The sequence below is a fragment of the Arvicola amphibius genome, chromosome 9, assembly GCF_903992535.2.
Source record: "Arvicola amphibius chromosome 9, mArvAmp1.2, whole genome shotgun sequence".
Taxonomy (NCBI): Eukaryota; Metazoa; Chordata; class Mammalia; order Rodentia; family Cricetidae; genus Arvicola; species Arvicola amphibius.
The window spans coordinates 71,057,633-71,074,880 of record NC_052055.2 but is presented as its reverse complement, the minus strand read 5'-3'; the positions used below and the strand labels follow the sequence as shown (position 1 = coordinate 71,074,880).

The 17,248-nt window shown below is 52.7% G+C and overlaps 2 protein-coding genes across 8 annotated transcripts in view; both read right to left on the bottom strand.

Annotated features, from left to right (window-relative positions):
• Ptk7 (protein tyrosine kinase 7 (inactive)) overlaps nucleotides 1-1,430 on the bottom strand; it is a 64,446-nt gene extending 63,016 nt beyond the window's left edge. The window contains exon 1 of the mRNA XM_038342536.1: nucleotides 1,253-1,430. Within this exon, the coding sequence (XP_038198464.1) occupies nucleotides 1,253-1,307 (55 nt within the window). The 5' untranslated portion in view covers nucleotides 1,308-1,430. The remainder of the gene's footprint in view (nucleotides 1-1,252) is intronic.
• Nucleotides 1,431-2,617: 1,187 nt separating this feature from the next.
• On the bottom strand, nucleotides 2,618-17,140 carry Klc4 (kinesin light chain 4). 7 transcript variants are annotated; one of them, XM_038342072.1, is made up of 17 exons: nucleotides 16,515-16,848; nucleotides 16,048-16,125; nucleotides 15,088-15,373; nucleotides 13,494-13,724; nucleotides 11,969-12,050; nucleotides 11,199-11,418; nucleotides 10,704-10,791; nucleotides 8,353-8,454; nucleotides 8,054-8,227; nucleotides 7,624-7,723; nucleotides 7,424-7,476; nucleotides 7,191-7,261; nucleotides 6,833-6,941; nucleotides 4,329-4,469; nucleotides 3,932-4,047; nucleotides 3,732-3,795; nucleotides 2,618-3,046 (listed from the first exon to the last, which is right to left on the bottom strand). In XM_038342072.1, the coding sequence occupies exons 3-17, from the start codon at nucleotides 15,343-15,345 to the stop codon at nucleotides 2,996-2,998; spliced, it is 1,860 nt and encodes a 619-aa protein (XP_038198000.1). In that variant the 5' UTR covers nucleotides 15,346-15,373; nucleotides 16,048-16,125; nucleotides 16,515-16,848; the 3' UTR covers nucleotides 2,618-2,995. The 7 variants fall into 7 exon arrangements, with proteins under 7 accessions (XP_038198000.1, XP_038198001.1, XP_038198002.1 ...); XM_038342073.1 differs by having other exon boundaries at nucleotides 16,575-16,848; XM_038342074.1 differs by lacking the exons at nucleotides 16,048-16,125; nucleotides 16,515-16,848 and adding an exon at nucleotides 17,045-17,140.
• Between the last annotated feature and the right edge of the window lie 108 nt (nucleotides 17,141-17,248).

The following is a 17,248-nucleotide window of genomic DNA, read 5'->3' as shown; positions in this document are numbered from 1 at the left end:
CTTTCTGGACTCTGCTTACCTCTTTTTTTTTTAATAACTGGAGAGGGAGAGACTTCCATTCTCTGGCCCCTAAGCCCTCAACAGCTGGTCAGGACGATGACAGCAGACAATTCCCTGCCCCTGCCCGCCAGACTGGCACTCTTTAAAGGAATGGTTAAGTGATCACCTAAGACAGAATGGGCGGAATGTCCCCTAAAGAGGGCTGTTTGGCGGAACACCACAGACGGGATTGTTGTCTCCTAAGGTGAGGAGCCGTCATTTGGTCCTTGCTGACTGGGACCAGCAGAATGCGTTATTTGAGTAGTGTGGCGATTTCCGGTTAAATCACCTCCAACACCTTCAGTGGTGACTGACTCTCAGGTGTGATCAGCCGGGAACTAATAATCTGCAGGATGTGGTGCCCCTTGTTTGCCCTGGAGATGTGGGCCACACCCTCATCAAAGTACATAGGCCCTCCACTAAAAGCCAGAGTTGAGCTCTTTTTGCCTTTCTGCCCTTAGGAAGACAGATATTTCTTTCCTCCCAGAGCACCAACAGGATGGAAATCCAGGAAACAGCAGAGCAAAGCCCGTCCGCACCTTGGCAAGCCGGCCATGCCCGATTTTGGCAGAGGCCTTCAACACATTAGTCACTACTACAGCCTGGGACCCTCCGCTCCCGGGATACGACCCTGGCACCGAGTGGGCTCAGGGCCCAGGCCTAGCTGGAGGAGATGAGGCACCCCTCAGTCTAACCTGCCCTCGCGGGCAGGGCCATCTGGGGTTCCAGCTTTGCCCCGGAACTTTCCGGGAGGGAGCCGGGCGCGTCGGGCCGGTATAGGTAACAAAGCTCCGCGCCAGGCGCGCCCTAGGTCAGATCGGTCGGGATCGGGACCCAGGCCGGTCTCCCTCACCTGGGCTCCAAGGCCCGGGACACTCCCAGGGTGTCGGCTCCCTCTCACGGGATGGGAGGGCGCTGTTCCCCAAAAAGGAGCTCCCCAGCAGGGCTCGGTAGCTGGCGACTCCAGACAACGCTCGAGCAAACTCTCGGATCGGGCGGGCGGACCGGCCGGGAGAACTCGCAGCAAACGCGTCCCCGCGCCCCAGGGCACCGCGCGCGCAAGGGGGCATCGCCAACCCCGGATCCCCAAACTCCCAACGAGCCTCTCCACTGCCCCAATTGCCCAGCCCACCTCTCCAGGGCCCTTCCAGCTCCCGGGACTACCGCGCTTCTCAAAGCCTAGCTCGGTAACCCTGGTTCTCGGGAGACTCACCGGCCAGCAGCGGCAACAGCAGAGTGCTGAGCAGAGGTCGCGGGCGGGCTCCCATCGTGGCGGGCGGCAGGGGAGCAGCGAGATTCAAGACGCACGGACGAGCGGGAGCGCGGACCGGAGCGCGGGGGCTGCTGCAGCAGCCGCAGCCCGAGCCCGAGGCGTCCCGAGCTGGAGCCGCGCGCGCCCCGTACCTCCGAGCCCTCGCGCGCCACCGCGGCCGCCAAACCACGCCCCCGACGCCCCCTCCCCTCCGCCCGCACGGCGTCCCGCCCCCTGACGCCCCCCCTCCTCGCCGTCGAGGGGAGGAGCTGGCCATTGAGGGAAGGATCAGGAGAGGGATGGGGGGGGGGGGGACAGTGGCGGTCCCAGGGGAGTGCCAGAGACCTGGATGTTGTGCCCACCGCCTGGTTTGTCCACCAGGACGCAGGAGAACCAAAGTGACTCTCTTTCTGTGACCATCCTTAGGAAAGATGGTCACTATGGACCTACGTGGAGGTCTAGACCAATAGTATATGCCCCGTATTCTCCAAGTTGGTGGAGACAAGCTACCCAAAGAGCTGGGAGGCAGACCAGCATGGTGTCACAGGCTGCCACAAAGAAGACAACGAGGGCATAACTGTGGTGCCCTGCGGAACAGATGTAGCTAGAGAGAGGGGGAGGGGCGTGACTGGAGTTAGCTTTGGCGCTGGACGAATCTGAACCCAAGGTAGAAACACTGGACTCTGGGCGCCAGTGAAAGCTATTAGGCAGACATTCATCCCAAGTCCATCTCCAGGCAGTCTGGGCTGTGTCAGGGCATGGCCAAATCTCCAGCTGTGGGGAGGCCCAACACAGCCCTTGTTCCAGGCACCCTCCACCCCCAGCGCCACCACCCCCACATTCTTTCTTTGTTGTGAAAGCAGCAAGGGGTGTGGGAGGCGGGTCAGGAGAAGTCAAGCTTTAGAAGATGGGCCCCAGCTGCTGACAGGCCTCCAGGGTATGCAAGAGGGGATGGGTAGTACCTTGTCCCCCTTCTGGCTCTGGAGGGCCCCAGGCCTGCTTAGACATCCCTTCCCCCAAGCAGCTGGGAGGAGGGAAGGAAGCCACAGAGGGCCTCACAGGCAGGAGAAGTGGCGCCAGGACTCCAGGGTCCTGCCACATGGCCACCACATGTCCCTGACAACCCAGTCCACAGCACCTTCTCCTTGTAGGCCTCCTTCCCCATCCCCCAGATGCCTTCCTCCAGGCCCCACTACAGAGGGGACAAACACAGGGAGGAAAACAGGAAAAAGCCAAGGATTCAACAATCCTGCTGTCCCATGTACCATTGCCCTCACCCTGTCAAGGGTCCTAACACACCCATGCTTCAATCAAGACTCAAGCAGCAAAAGGTTACCTGATTCTTTTATTAAAGAAACATCGTGAAATACATGGACCTGAAGTGAGGCAGCAGAGGGCAGGGGATGAAAGAGGCCAGCCCCAAACCCTCTGACAGAAAAACCAGCAGCAGGCACACCCTGGAGGTGCATACCTGCCTTTCACCCACTTTGGAGCCTCAGTGAGCTACTCTAGAGGACTCCAAAGTAGAGAACATATCCTGAGTCCCTTCCAAAGGGGCATTCCTGAGGAAGGAGCCTAGACTCTAGGGCAGCAATCTTCCATTTAAACTGCTCCTTCTTCACCTTCCCATTTGGGTTGGGGAAGGGACAGGAGCAATGGGCAATTGCTGTGAGGGCTGAGGGGAGCATGGGGGTTGTTTGAACGTCAGCTGCTTGAAGAAAGGTCCATCGTGCTGGCACTGAGGCCCCGGGAACCCTGAAACAGATAAGATCAGCCACCCCATGAGCACCGGGAGCTGTCCTAGGCCTCTCTGGACCCAAACTCTAGGGCCTTGCTTAGCCACAGTCCGCTGAGGAACTACAAGGAAGAAACTAAGAGCACTGGCTTGTACTGTACATGAGCCGATACAAGGGGCCACTGCGTTGAACATAGCATTGCTGTTTCCTTTTCTGTTGTTCTGTTTTAATTCCTTACTAAGACCTCAAGGTACCTGCAACTAAATCATTCTGGAATTATTCCTAATTCCAAAGTACCAGTTTGGAGGGCATCAGTGGCTGGTACTCTCCTGATTAACTTGCTACTGTCTAGCCTGAAACTAACTAATTCTCTCTCTCTCTCTCTCTCTCTCTCTCTCATTCGCTCTTTTTTTTAGAGACAGGACTTCTCTGTGCAGTCGACCTGGCTAATCTGGGGTTCCCTCTGAGACCAGGCTGGCCTTGAACTCAGAGAGATCCACCTGCCTCTGCTTCCTGAGTGCTGGGATTAGAAGTGTGCACCACCAGTGCCCAGCATCTGAGACTGCCCCTCGATGCCCAGCACCTCCAGTACCACCCCATCAGCTGGGCTCCTGAAGGGCTCCAGTCTCCCAGGTCAACTTCCTCATAGGTGACCCTTTCCCCTTCCTGCTGCCCTGGAGCTGCTTCTGGAGCCCTTTGCTCACCTGGAGTAGGGCTGCAGTGGGTTGATTCAGGTAGTTCAGCGAGGCTGCCCGCTTCATGTTGCTGCTACAGGGGAGAATGAGAGAATTGAGGCTAGTCCACTGTCCCTCCGTGTGGACACGTCTAGGACATTGCTCCAGCACCAAGGGGAGCTGCAGCCACAGGCTTGCGGCTGCTTTGCCATCTTAAGCTTGTCACGTACCTGGACGGCCGAGGCTCAGTCCCTTGGAGCTTCCTCACGAGGAGTTCACTGCTTCTACGAAGCACATCCCGGATCTTGCCCAGAGAGCCGCTCCTCTGCAGGGCGCCACTGCCATCCTAGCAGAGATTGGCAGTAGGAGCAAATGGGGTTCCATGTAGCCTGGCTTCCAAGTCTACTCCTGTCGTCTATTCTGCACCTGCCCCCGTCCCTGAGACCCAGTGACTGAAAACAAGAGCCCCCTCAAAAGCAGATTCCCAGGGATAGACCTAAAAGGATGGGCTAAGTGGTGGGGATAATACGATTAATACCCTGTACGAACTTGGAGAAAGAAGCCTCAGAGCTTCTCAGTGCCCAGCAAGAAGGGAATAGGCAGGGCAGTGGCAATGAGCAGACTTACCCCTGACCACTCGACAGCCACTGATGCATCTTCACCTCCCTCGAATTTCACACTGTCCCCAGGGCTCTCCTGGGAGGTCCTTCTACTATCGCCTTCCCCAAGCAGCTCTGCCACCTTGGTCTGACTGATGGGGTCAGTACCCTGGAAGAGGAGGAGATACTAGGAAGATGGCTCTTCCAGGACACAGGTTATGTTCCCAGTACCCACACGGCAGCTCACAATGCCAGTAACTCTAGAGCCAGGGATCCAGTGCCCTCTTCTGACCTCTGTGAGCACTGCATGCATTTGGCATGCAGACACACATGCAGGCAAAATACGTACACAAACATAAAATTTTTAAAAGAAAAAAAAATAGAAGGAAAGAACTTCGTATTCCTCAAATCTCAGGATGGGCTTTTGATCTTTTTTTGTATCAGGTACTGCAAGGACAGCATTTCCCTCCTTACGATGGCCCTGACACAAACACTGGGCAGAACATGCTTTGTGTGGCTGTAGTGCATCCTAATACAGACTTACGTGTAGCTGTGTCCCAGAGTGAATGGATGACTTACTAAGTCAGTTGAGATCTGCAACTGAGAAAGCCTCAACCTCACCGGCCTGTGGAAGGGAAGAGTTGCCCTTCCAAAGTTTGCATTGTTCTGTGATGGAGGAGGGTCATCTGTCTATATGTTACTTTCATTGGTTAATAAAGAAACTACCTTGGCTTTTGATAGGACAGCAGCTTAGATAGGCAGAGTAGACAGAACAGAATGCTGGGAGGAAGAAGGCAGTGAGGCAGACGCCATGATTCTTCAACCCGAGAAGGATGCAGGCTAGAATCTTTCCTGGTAAGCCACCACCTCGTGGTGCTATACAGATCATTAGAAATGGGTTAATCAAGATGTGAAAGTTAGCCAGTAAGAGGATAGAGCTAATGGGCCAGACAGTGTTTAAAAGAATACAATTTGTGTGTTGTTATTTCGGGGCATAAGCTAGCCAGATGGCCGGGAGCCAGGCAGCAGGAACACAGCCCGCTGCTCCTTCTACAGTTCTGTTTTCTGTTGTGTGTATTTGAATGCGTTGTTGTAGGCAGCATCAACTGTCCTCCCAATTGCTCTTCACACTGTCTTCTTTGAGACAAGCTCTCACTATACTTAGAGTTCGCCAATTTGGCTGGACTGGCTGGCTAGCAAACCCCAAGGATCCTCCTGTCCCTGCCTCCCCAACTTAGGTCTTCCTGGTTGTCTCCCCACACTTACTCACCCCACTCGATTTCATCATTATTGTGTGTGATGGGAAAGAGACATGCACGTTGCTACAGCATGAGTGTTTGGAGTAACGTCCCTCCTTCCACTTTTACAGGGGGGTTGAACTCAGCTCCTCCGGACTGTGTAGCAGCTCCTTTTCCCACCAAGCCAGCTTACCAGCTCTGTTTTGTCTTTGAAACAAGGCTGAAACTTTGTAACTGAAGTTAGCCTAGAACTCATCATGTAGCCCAGGCTAGCCTCAGACTCACAGTAATAATTCTGCCTCGACCTCCTGAATACCAGAATTTCAAGCATGAGCTACCATACCAACTGTGAAAGGAATCCGAATCTGTGCCATGACAACAACGACAAGTTTTGAGTGAAAACATTCTTAAAAACCACCACAGCTGGGACTGGAGAGATGGCACGCAGGTTAGAACACTGGCTGCTCTTCCAGAGGTCCTGAGTTCAATTCCCAGCAACCACATGGTGGCTCAAAACCATCTATAATGAGATCTGGTGCCCTCTCCTGGCCTGCAGGCACACATGCAGGCAGAACACTATATATGATGATGATGATGATGATGATGATGATGAATTCTTTTAAAACCACTACAGTCACAAGACCGCCTCACCTTCACCTTCTTCAGCACACGCAGCAGTCCCTCATGCCCTGGCCCTTCCTTCTTGGTGCTCCCACTCTGGACCGTCATTTCTGTTTGAGACAGCGCTCGCTCTCTCCTCTCTCTCTCTCTCTCTCTCTCTCTCTCTCTCTCTCTCTCTCTCTCAGATTTATTTACTGGCTGGGTGTGGTGGTACAAATCTTTACTCCCAGCACTCTGGAGGCAGAGGCAGGAGGATCTGAGTTCGAGGCCAGCCTGGTCTACAGAGTGAGTTCCAGGACAGCCAGGGCTACCCAGAGAAACCCTGTCTGTCTTAGGGCAGGGAAAAAAAGATTTATTCATCTTATGTGTATGTGTGTCTGCCTGAGTAATGTATGTGAGTCACATGTATGCTGACACCCATGGAGGTCAGAAGATGGCATTGAATCCTGTGGAATTTGAGTAACAAGCAGTTGTGAGCTGCCTGATATGGGTGATAGGAACTGAACCTGGGTCCTGTGCAACAGCAGCAAGTGCTGGCAATTGCTGAGTTATCCATTCCTGACACAGGATCTTACTAAGTAGACATGGCTAGTCTGGAACTCCCTCCTGCTTCAGCCTCCCAAGTGCCAACATTACAGAGAGGCACCACTGCCCTGTGCTGTGGGCTTCTGACCTGTTTCCGGGAACGCAGGGCACATTCCTCCAAGGTCTCAGCTGCCTCCAGCTTTCCTTGGCGCCTGTACAGAGCCCCTAGGTTTCTTAGAGTAGTGTTCACTGTGGGGCTGCAGAGAGATGGGAGAAGGCAGGGAGAATGGTTCAGAGGTGGAGTAAGAATGTGGCCCAACAGCAGAACACTTGGCAAGCATACGCAGGCCCTGCAGAAACCCTAAGCACCACAAAAAACAAGAGAACAGAAGAGGCCAGGGGAGGGGGCAGGGGAAAGGCTGAGAGACAGTCGAAGGGAAGCAGGCTCTGGCATCAGGAGCCTGGACAGAGGAGCAGCAAAGACTACAGTCTCTCTGGCAGCTCACCTGCTTACTTTGCAGGCCTTGTACCACCCTCCATACTCCGAATAGGGTGTGCCGCTCTCTCGGTGCCGTCTCTGGGGATAAAGTACAGAGATGCTGGAAAAAGGTGAGCACAGGCTAAGATGCAGACTGGGTTGGGAAAGGCACTATACACTGAGGGCTGGGGCAAGAAGGGAGTTGCTAAACTAACAAGGACCAAGCCAGAGATGGTAATGCGGGCTGGATCCCCTACTCACTTTGCTCATTTCTTCCCGCTCCTCAGCATGCATCCAGATAGGCTTGTGGTCATCTGTGGATGACATACGGAGTGAGGAGGTAAGATAACAGATCTGGGCACTATGGGGAGCCAGAACCCACAGCCCATGGAGCTACACTGATGGGTCCGGCTGTCCCTATCAATATATGTATGGTCCCCTTCCCAGACTCTACCACTCACCATCCACAGATCCAAACTCCTGCACATGGGCTCGGGTCAGGATCTCTTTGTACAGAGTCTCAGCCTCCGAGTACTTGCCCTGCTTTAGGTAACAGGACGCCTAGAGACAACAGACACATAGGAGTAAGAGGTGGAAGGAAGCAGGTCTCAGCCAGACTCAGGGAGTTCTACTTCTTGGTGTCTGTCCCTGAGACCCTCCTCATTCAACCTGTTATAGCTGAGGGTTAAAGTTATTCCCATCCAACTCCCAGTATAACCGGGAACCTCTGGCAGTAGAATGAAGCAGACCATTCGTCCTGAAAGGCAGCCCTGGAGATAGGCATGAAGATGGCAAAGGTATTGCCCCATTCTGATGTTTTCTGAGTCCAGAACCCACGTGGGAGTCCTTTTCCTCCCCCTCTGTCCACCCACCTGTCTCTTCCTTCCTTACCAGGTTGTTCTTGGTCCGAGCTACATTAGGGTTGTCCGGCCCTAGCTGGCTCTCATAGATAGCTAGTGCCCTCTGGTAATAGCGTTCCACTGCCTCGTACTTGCCCTGGTTTTGACACAGGAGGGCCAAGTTGTTCAGCTGCTTGGCCACATCTGGGTGGTCAGTGCCTAAGACCTGAGATCGAGCAAAAGAACAGACAAGAGACTATGATTATGGGTGTGCGCACACGAGGAGCAGAAGGAAAAGAAGGAAGAAGGAAGTCAGTAGAGGACAGGGGAGGATGAGGATGAGTGTGGCACCTTTTCCCGGATCTCCAGTGCCCGCTGGCACAATGGCTCTGCCTCCTTGTATTTACCCCTTTTGCCATACAGCACAGCCAGATTGTTGAGTGTGGCAGCCACCTGCAAAGGAAGGCAAGCCCCATCACACACCAGTGTTGCAAATCAATCTCCAGTTTTCTCCATGCACAACAGAGTCCAAGGCAACAAGAGACACAGACTCCATATGGATGAAATTACTCAGCAAGGAAAGTGCTTGCTGCCAAGCCTGCAGACCTAAATTCACAGGGAAAGGAGGGGAACCAACTCTAAGAAGTTGGTTGTCCTCTGACCTCTGGACTGTGCTTGCGCTCTCTAAAAAGGACACAGTCTACTACCAGAGCCAGAGGACAGAAGGGAAAACCACAGAATGGCTGGGACTCTATGAGGGTGATGGTGTCGCCCTCTAGAGGAATTTCTAAAAATTTATAAAGGTGGTTTCTGGCTGTATTTCAGTGCTATTCACAAAGGGAGGCAGGAAAGCTGTGGTATTGTATGTGTGAGTGTGTGTGCAAGCGTGTATGTGTGTGCGCGCACAGAAGCACTGGTAGCACTGGGAAGGAGGTCAAGACCCCAGTGCGGCTGAGATGCAGCACCCCTGCCTAGCTAATGTGACATCACAGGGAACTGCTCTCACAAGGGCACCTCATTTCTGAAGACGTTGTTGCTCATTTTCTCAACTATGACAACCACCAAATGCTTGGCATTCTGTCCCTATTCAAGTCTATTACTAGAACTTTCTCCTTTTAAAAAAAGCTCTTAATGAGGGGCTGGAGAGCACTAACTGCTCTTCCAGAGGTCCTGAGTTCAATTCCCAACAAGTACATGGTGGCTCACAACCATCTGGTGCCCTCTTCTGGCCTGCAGGCATACATGCAGACAGAATAAATCTTAAAAATTAAAGAAAAAACCCTCTTAATGAAGTGGAGACCAGAGGCAGAGGTAGCAGATGCTGATTGCTGTGAGCCACCTGACCTGGGTGCTGGGAACTAAACTCCAGTCCTCTGCAAGAGCAGTGCACTCTCCTAAGTGCTGAGCCACCACTCAACTTTTTTTTTTTTTTTTTTTTTTTTGGTTTTTCGAGACAGGGTTTCTCTGTAGCTTTGGAGCCTGTCCTAGAGCTAGCTTTAGTAGACCAGGATGGCCTCGAACTCACAGAGATCCACCTGCCTCTGCCTCCCAAGTGCTGGGATTAAAGGCGTGCACCACCACCGCCCGGCCCCAACTCTTTCTTTACAAAAAAAAAAAGAAAAAGAAAAAAAAAAAGAAAAAAGAAAAAAAAAGAAAAAAGAAAAAAAATTCTAGTTTTTTTTTTTTTTTTTTTTTTTTAAAGACAGGGTTTCTCTATGTTGCTCTGGAATTCACTCTGTAGACCAGGCTGGCCTCGAACTCACAGAGATCTTTGCCTCCCAAGTGCTGGGAATAAAGCATGCACCACCACAGCCCGGCCGCTCTGTCTTTTATACTCACTGGAGTTACGTTTTAGTCCTGTTACTTTTTGGGGGAAATCTTGTGTATGGATAGGATATATTAGTTATAAGTTAAATTTCAAGAAAAAAAACATTGTCATAAAAGGAGCATCGCCAGGCGTTGGTGGCACATGCCTTTAATCCCAGCACTCGGGAGGCAGAGGCAGGTGAATCTCTGTGAGTTCAAAGCCAGCCTGGTCTACAAGAGCTAGTTCCAGGACAGGCTCTAAAAACTACAGAGAAACCCTGTCTCAAAAATAAAAAATAAAAATGAAAAAATTAAAAAAAAGAGCATCAAAGGTCTAGTCAAAGTTCAGTGGTAGACTGCTTCTCTAACATCCTAAGAAAACACGGGGCAAAGGGGACAAGAGGGAATAAGGAGGATGAACGTGGTCAGAGTAATTTACATAAGAGCATGAACTGACTACTGGGGGCTGGGGGCTAAGTGCAAGCTGCTCTTCCAAAGGACCTATATTAAATTCCCAGCACCCAGATGGAGGAGCTGATGCCCTCTTTGTACACACTGTACACTGTACACACACGGTGCACAAACATACATGCAGGCAAGCTACCTATACACATAAAATTAAAATAGAAGAAAAAGGGCTGGTTTTTTTTTTAAGAAAATGTCATAATTAAACCTGTTATTTATACAATTACTATACACTACTATAAAATGTAAGCAATGCAAAAGGAGTCACTGGGTCTCAGAAAACGGAGACACACTGAGATGGCTGGACAGAGCCTGGAAACGCTCAAGCCTCCTTATAGCAGCCACAGTGAGTGGACCCAGGGCAGCACACAGAGGACTAAGAGACCCAGACAATGGAGATGAATGGGAGGGAGTGGGCCAGGAATACTGACGGCTGGGTGGTCCCGGCCCAGGGTGCTCTCCCGGATGCTGAGGGCATCGTTCAGCAGGTGGGCAGCTTCCTTGTACTTATTCTGGTCCCTGGAAAGCAGGACAAATGACGACTGTTAGCATGCACTCTGTCCCCAGGCCGTCTCCTTCCCTCCCTCGGTCTTTTGAGAGGAGATTAGGGACTCCCCTGAAATCAGGGAACATGTTGGGGGCAGGAATAAGCTGGATAGCACACACCAGGCTGCAGAACACTGCCGTCCCAAGAGAAAGCCAACAACCTGAATGAGACACACACACATACACACACCCTTCAGAGAGGCCAGAGAAACAAAGAGCCTGAGAGATTAGTATTCTCTGAGGTCAAGGGTTTGGGATGGAGAAACTGAGGGTTCTAGAATGGGGGACACAGCCTTGCAAGGTATGTCTGGCAGGCCCAGCAGAGAGGAGGGGAGGCAGCAAGTAAGCTATTATAGACAGTGGAGGAGAGGAGTGCTCACCGGTACACCAGAGCCAGGATGTTGAGCATAGTAGCCACATCGGGGTGACCTCGGCCGGAGGTGCGTTCCAGGTCCTCTAGTGCCTGCTTGCAGAGGGGCACAGCCACCTCATAGCGACCTTGAGCTGCATACTGGATGACCAGGTTGTGCAGGGTCCGCAGCCTTGCTGGGATCTCATATCCGGCCTGCTGGGCTGCTGTAGCACCCTGGCCACGGGACACTAACTCACCGCAGAAAAGACAGGCCATTTCCTCAGAGGACTCCTCCTTTTCCTTTACCACATGCCTTCCCCTCTGCCCACCCTTTGTCTCTCTGCCGGCCCCCACCAGGCTCCCAAAGGAGACCTGCCACCACTGTTGTCCTTTTGCCCACACCCTTGCTTGCACCTGTGCCCATCACAATCCTATTTATTCTCCCAGTAAGTCACTAGGCTAACATTTACTCAATAAGCATATGCTGGGGATGCGGGATGCTAGGGATGCTCAGCAAAGCATATAGGAAAGGCTGGGGGATCCATGTGGCTCCAGCCTAGGTTTATCCTCCTAGACTAGACTGTTAACTTACTGATGGAACCAGCATCTCTGTCGTCTTGGAATTGCTATTGCCTGACACGTTAAATGTTGATGGGCACAGAGGAGGAGGGGAACTCATGTCCTAGCCTGGGACCCACCCAGTCCCCAGAGGAAGTAGAGACTCTAGTCAGAGTGGGCCACTGCTTGAAGCAGCTTCCGGCCGCTCCTGTCACCCTGCAGCCCCACAGGCAGACTCACAGTCATTGCTGGAGTCTTCCTCCTCCTCATTGGGGAAGAGGTCATCCAGGGAATCCTTGGTGACATCTCCTTCCTTCTCCTCCTGGAAGAGAAAGGACAGCATGCCAGCCACAGTGGCCGCTTCCTTTTTGTTGCTGCTGTTGTTTTGTTTTTCGAGACAGGGTTTCTCTGTAGCTTTGTACCCTATCCTGGAACTAGCTCTTATTAACCAGGCTGGCCTTGAACTCACAGAGATCTGCCTGCCTCTGCCTCCTGAGTGCTGAGATTAAAGACATGCACCACCACCACCTGGCTTGGGGGTTCTTCTAAGCCACAAAATCAACAACAGGGGGGCCAAAAAGACTCTGTTCCAACCTCTGCCCTGGGAAAGAAAAATGGCTGATCGAGCCGCGCACGGACTCTGCCCCTGGGAAGGACCAGTGACTGACCCAGCCACACACAGGTCTCTTAGATGTAAAAGCCAGAGACATCTTAGACAAAATCTCATGACTCTGCTTTTCATCCAGAAAGTTCTCTCCCTAGCACCCTTATTCTCAGCCTCCCTCCCTCCAACGCGCACCTCTGGTGATTATAGCCCTGTGCCAGTCCCTCTGCGTTTACACTGATTATACGTCTCTCCTGAGGGGAGTATGTCTGCTCTTACTGACACGTACCCAAAGTCTAGCTCAGCCTGGGGCTCCCCATTTCCCTTTGCACAGTGTGGGCTTAGAGCCCAGGCCTTACTATCTAACACATTCCCAAAACAAAACATGCACTTCTCTCCATCAGGGATGACGACCTTACACAGAACCTTCAAGCCCTCCTATCAGGCTCGCCGTGTGTCCCAGGCAAATTATCTCTTCACTGTCCCTGGACAGAACAGCACTTTGGCCTTGGAGCCTTAAGTGTGACCCCCTTCCAGCCCAGAAGCTCCTCTTTCTCCACACGATCCGTCAAAATCCAGCACAACTCATAACTCACTTCTGTGAACCTGCCCTGCTGTCTGAACCCTTATGACCGTCCCAGCCCTCAGGGACCTATCTCTGTGGAAGTCCCTCTGTGCTGACTAGGCCACGTGCAGGCTGTGCACTCGCTGCTTAATCCAGTCACACCAGTGTCCTCATGAAAGAGCCCAGCTCTGCACAGACGCTAGAAGCCTGAGAAGGCAGGTGCCTTTCCATAGCTCTCCTCCTCTGTACCCAGAGACACACATGGTTCGGGAGTCCCCTGCTAACATGGGCTATGCCTTCCCCAGCCATAGATTCCTGGCTTGAGTCACCCAGCTACTTATCTCACCCCACATCCTGCTAACTGGGGGAACAAGAACTCCCACCCGACTCTCTAGGGGAGTACATATTGAATTAAAGTTGACTGAACAAGTCGAGATTGTTTCCCCCTGCTGTCATCTGGAGCTGCTATCAAGGCTGAAAATAAAATTCCTTCGAGTGGGAACACACTAGCCATTGGTGATCCCCGTGGGATGGTGGGGATGGCGGGACTGCCGCCCTGCCTGTGGTGCCAGCCAACCCTGGCTGTGTGTGCTCACCATGCTGTGCCCATCCTCGTCGTACTGGCGCAGCTGCCTCAGGAACTCCAGGTGCTTCTTTTCCTCCTCTAGCTGAGCCACAGCCTGCTCACTGTACTGCAGCCGCTGCTGAGTGCCTGCCAGCTCATCCCGGAGCCACTGGTTCTCCTGGCACAGCCGCCGGACTTGAGCCCGCAGCTTCTGCTTCTCCGACTCCACCGTGCTCAGGTGGCTGGCCAGAGCCAGCATCACCTAGGTGGGAACGTCACATGAGCTACAGTCTCTTGGAGAAGAGCACCCAGGGGACAGTGGCCTTCTGAGAGATGGCCCGTCCAGGAGAGGCATCAAGGAAGCAACAAGCAGGAGTGAGTAGCCACAGCTCTATCATCAAAAGATACTCAGAGGGGCTAGAGGAGCGGTTCTCAACCTTCTTAAGGCTGTGGCCCTTTAATGTATTATTCCTCGTGTTGTGGTGACCCCAATCATAAAATTTTGTTGTTACTTCATAACTGTAATTTTGATACTGTTATGAATCAGAATGTAAATATCTGATATGCAGCTTATCTGATACAAAACAACCCCTATGAAAGGGCTGTTTGATCCCAAAAGGGATTGAGATCCACAGGTTGAGAACCATTGAGCTGGAAAGCTGGCTCAGTGATTAAGAGCAAACTCTGGTTGTTCTTCCAGAGGGCCAGGGTTCAATTCCCAGCACCAACATGGTAGCTCACAACCACCTCTCTAGCCCCAGGGGATCCAATGGGCTCTTCTGGCCTCTGTGGGCACCAGGCACATACATAATCTATATACATGTAGACAAAAGACCTGTATTCATAAAATAAACGAATTAAATTTAAAGAAGATACTCTGAACCCCATTTCCACCACCTCCATTGTCGTCACCAGATGCCAAACCACAGTTCTCACCTAGAGAAAACCCTCTCACTGGATCTCCAGCTTCCGCCCTTATTCCCTTGTCCACTCTCAAGTCAGAAGGAAGAGGCGCTCAGGTTGAATCCCATCACTGAGAACATAACTCCCATCTCTCTCGACGGAAAAGCAAAGAGCCTAGGATAGCTCGCAGGATCTGTCCCCACCTCCAAGGCCAGCCCTCTCCTCCTTCACTCTCTGCGCTGTCTCCCTTCACTCTGGAGACAGTCACATCAGCACCAGACTCAGAGGAAGGCCTCTGACTTATCCTCTCTGCTTGGGACCCATTTCTTCCATGGCTCGCTCCCTCACCCTCAGATCTCTGCTCAGATGTCACCTTCTGAGAAGGCCTTTTGTGACCACACCACATAAAACTGCATCGCCTCTCCCTACTTCTTTATTTTTATCTTTCTGTCCTTAGCAATTACCACAGTCAATCATTTACTTATTTACCTGTGTCCTAGCTGTCTCTCCCAGCTAGAACATCAGATCCAAGATGGCAAAGAATCATACTGTTGTGTTCTGTGAGGTGTCACTGGCATTCAGAAGACTTGGCACGCAGTAGCCACTTAATAAACATTTAATGATTGAACAAACCTAAGTTTCTATGACAAGGTGACCCTCAATGTGCGTCAGGCAAGTAAGCCGAAGGACACTGGAACCCTTGGCCTCACCGTGACTCTCACCTGGGCCTCACTCAGTCCCAGTTCGATGTTCTCCATAGAGCGCCGCAGCTGCCGGGCCTTCTCGTGTACCAGCCCTTCCTCATGGCCTCCCTGCTGCAGACACTCAATGGTGTGGGACAGGCTCTGCAGAACAGCCTGGTGCTCACTGCGGAGGGCCTCCAGCCCTTGGCTCACCAACCTGGTACTGCCCAGGATCTCCTCTTGGCTAAGCCGGTGTCCCGTAGGCTCATCCCGCTGCCCCAACACCAGGCCTGACATCCTGGCGGGGGCGGGGGTCTTGCCTGGGCTAGGGAGAAACCACAGAGTTCAGCTGATAAAGACGAAAGACACATGGTTAGAGAGTGTCAGGAATCCAAGGGAAGGGAAAAGAGCATGGGAGAGCCTGTGGCCAAGCTGATGAGAGAGACCAAGTAAGGGAGTGGACGCTCTAGCACTAGACATAAAACTACGGTGAGCGAGGCATTAACGACTGAAGGTCTGTAGAATGAACAGGTGTGCTTCAAGCTACAGAATTTACAACTCAGCAACTGAGAGAGCATGGGCTGGGAAAGAGGAGCGGGGTCTACAGCATTCTGAGGATCACAGAGGGCGTGCGGGAAAACTGCTACAGGAGCGGGCTTAGAGACAACAAAATCTCAGCTGGACACTGGTGGGCACGCCTTCAATCCCAGCACTCACGAGACAGAGGCAGGAGGATCTCTCTGTGAGTTCCAGGCCAGACAGAGATACACAGAGAAACCCTGTCTCGAAACAAAAACAAAGCCAAAACCAAAAAGAGAACAAACTCTGTGCAGAAAATAGTGTCCCAATACAGGGGAAGGACCCAAGGTTATGGGAAAGGTGGGGGAGGAAAGAGAGTCCTCACAACGGGGATCTGGAAGGCTGAAGGTCTTCAGGCTGCGTCAGCAAAGGAGTTAAAGTCCAACATCTCCCAACCTGGTTAGCTCCTTTCCAACTAACCTTCAGGCCTCACTTGCCACCCCCAGGATTCAGCCTTGTCTTCCTACTTCCTCAAACTCATCTCGGAAGTCTTCTTACCTGAGTACAGAGCAGAGCCCTTGGCTTCAAGCGGCTCCCAGGCCTGAGCCCGGAAGAAACTCGAAACTGCAGCTAAAGATTTAGAAAGCTCGGCACTGCCCAAAGTCCACAAGTCCGGCAGTCCCACCCCCTTCTCTCTCGCCACTTCACAGCCACCCAGAGGACCTGGCACAGAGCCCCACCCAGGACAAACACCCTCCCTCCTTCTGCCTACAGGTTCTTCAGAGACTAGGGCTAATGTCCTCTCTTCCTCAACTCAGTCTGCTCATTCCAGGCCCGAGGAGTTAGTTTCTCCCAATAAGGGAATGAAAGACTGATTTAATCTAAGACCTGCGGCCAGGGGTGTGTCTGTGAGGGGCTGAGCTGGGAGACCTAGGTAGGAGTCCCACCTGGATTTCTGCAATCGCCTCCCTTCACGGCTTTGTCTGTCATGATCACCTAACCGGTACCTTAGGATGCCTCTCCAGTGCCTGCTGGTTCAGGAGAGCATAGCAGATCTGATGAGCACTGTGTGGTCACAGGGAGAGGCGCTGAACGCTGGCTACCCTGGCCCGGGCTGCAGTTCAGGACTGCCTAAGGTTGCTAACTTGCGCTGGGGCCCCGGGTTGCGAACAGAGTGAGACAGGCAGGGGCTGGGGGGCAGGAAGGTACGGGTGAGAGCAGAGACGCTGACCCAGACCCAACAGCGGACAAGCTCGAGGTCACAGAGTCGGGCGGTCCAGCCGGGGGCGGGGCAGGCTGTCCTGCTGTCTGTCTGGACGCCGAGGGGCGGGGAAGAATCGCGGGGGGCGGAGTTTTTGAGTCAGTCTGGAGTTTTGTGAGGTTGGTCGGAAGGGGTTTATTCATTTGTCCCTGAGTGCGGAAATAAGAGTTGGTAAAATCTTAACCCTCAGCCCCAGGGGTACTCCCGAAGACTCACCTGTAGTCTGTGGGTCCGGCTGCCTCCTTGGCGGCTACTGTCCCTTTAAATTCATCATGGCTGCCGCTCGAGGCAATTGTTTTGACGGCTCTGAGGGGCGGGGCCTGGCCTCCAGTCACGCGACCTCAGCGGCCACCGATAATTGGCTGAGAACCCCCGATCGTCTAGGGAGGAGAGGAAGTGTGTGTGTGTGTGTATCTCGCG

What these genes read in the sequence shown, in the direction of transcription:
- Klc4 (XM_038342074.1), bottom strand. Translation starts at nt 15,345, where the DNA reads ATGTCAGGCCTGGTGTTGGGGCAGCGGGATGAGCCTACGGGACACCGG. An exon ending in GGAGTTTGGATCTGTGGATG is followed by an intron (nt 7,477 to 7,623) that starts GTGAGTGGTAGA and finishes TGTCATCCACAG; the next exon opens with ATGACCACAAGCCTATCTGG. An exon ending in AAGGCCTGCAAAGTAAGCAG is followed by an intron (nt 6,942 to 7,190) that starts GTGAGCTGCCAG and finishes ATCTCTCTGCAG; the next exon opens with CCCCACAGTGAACACTACTC.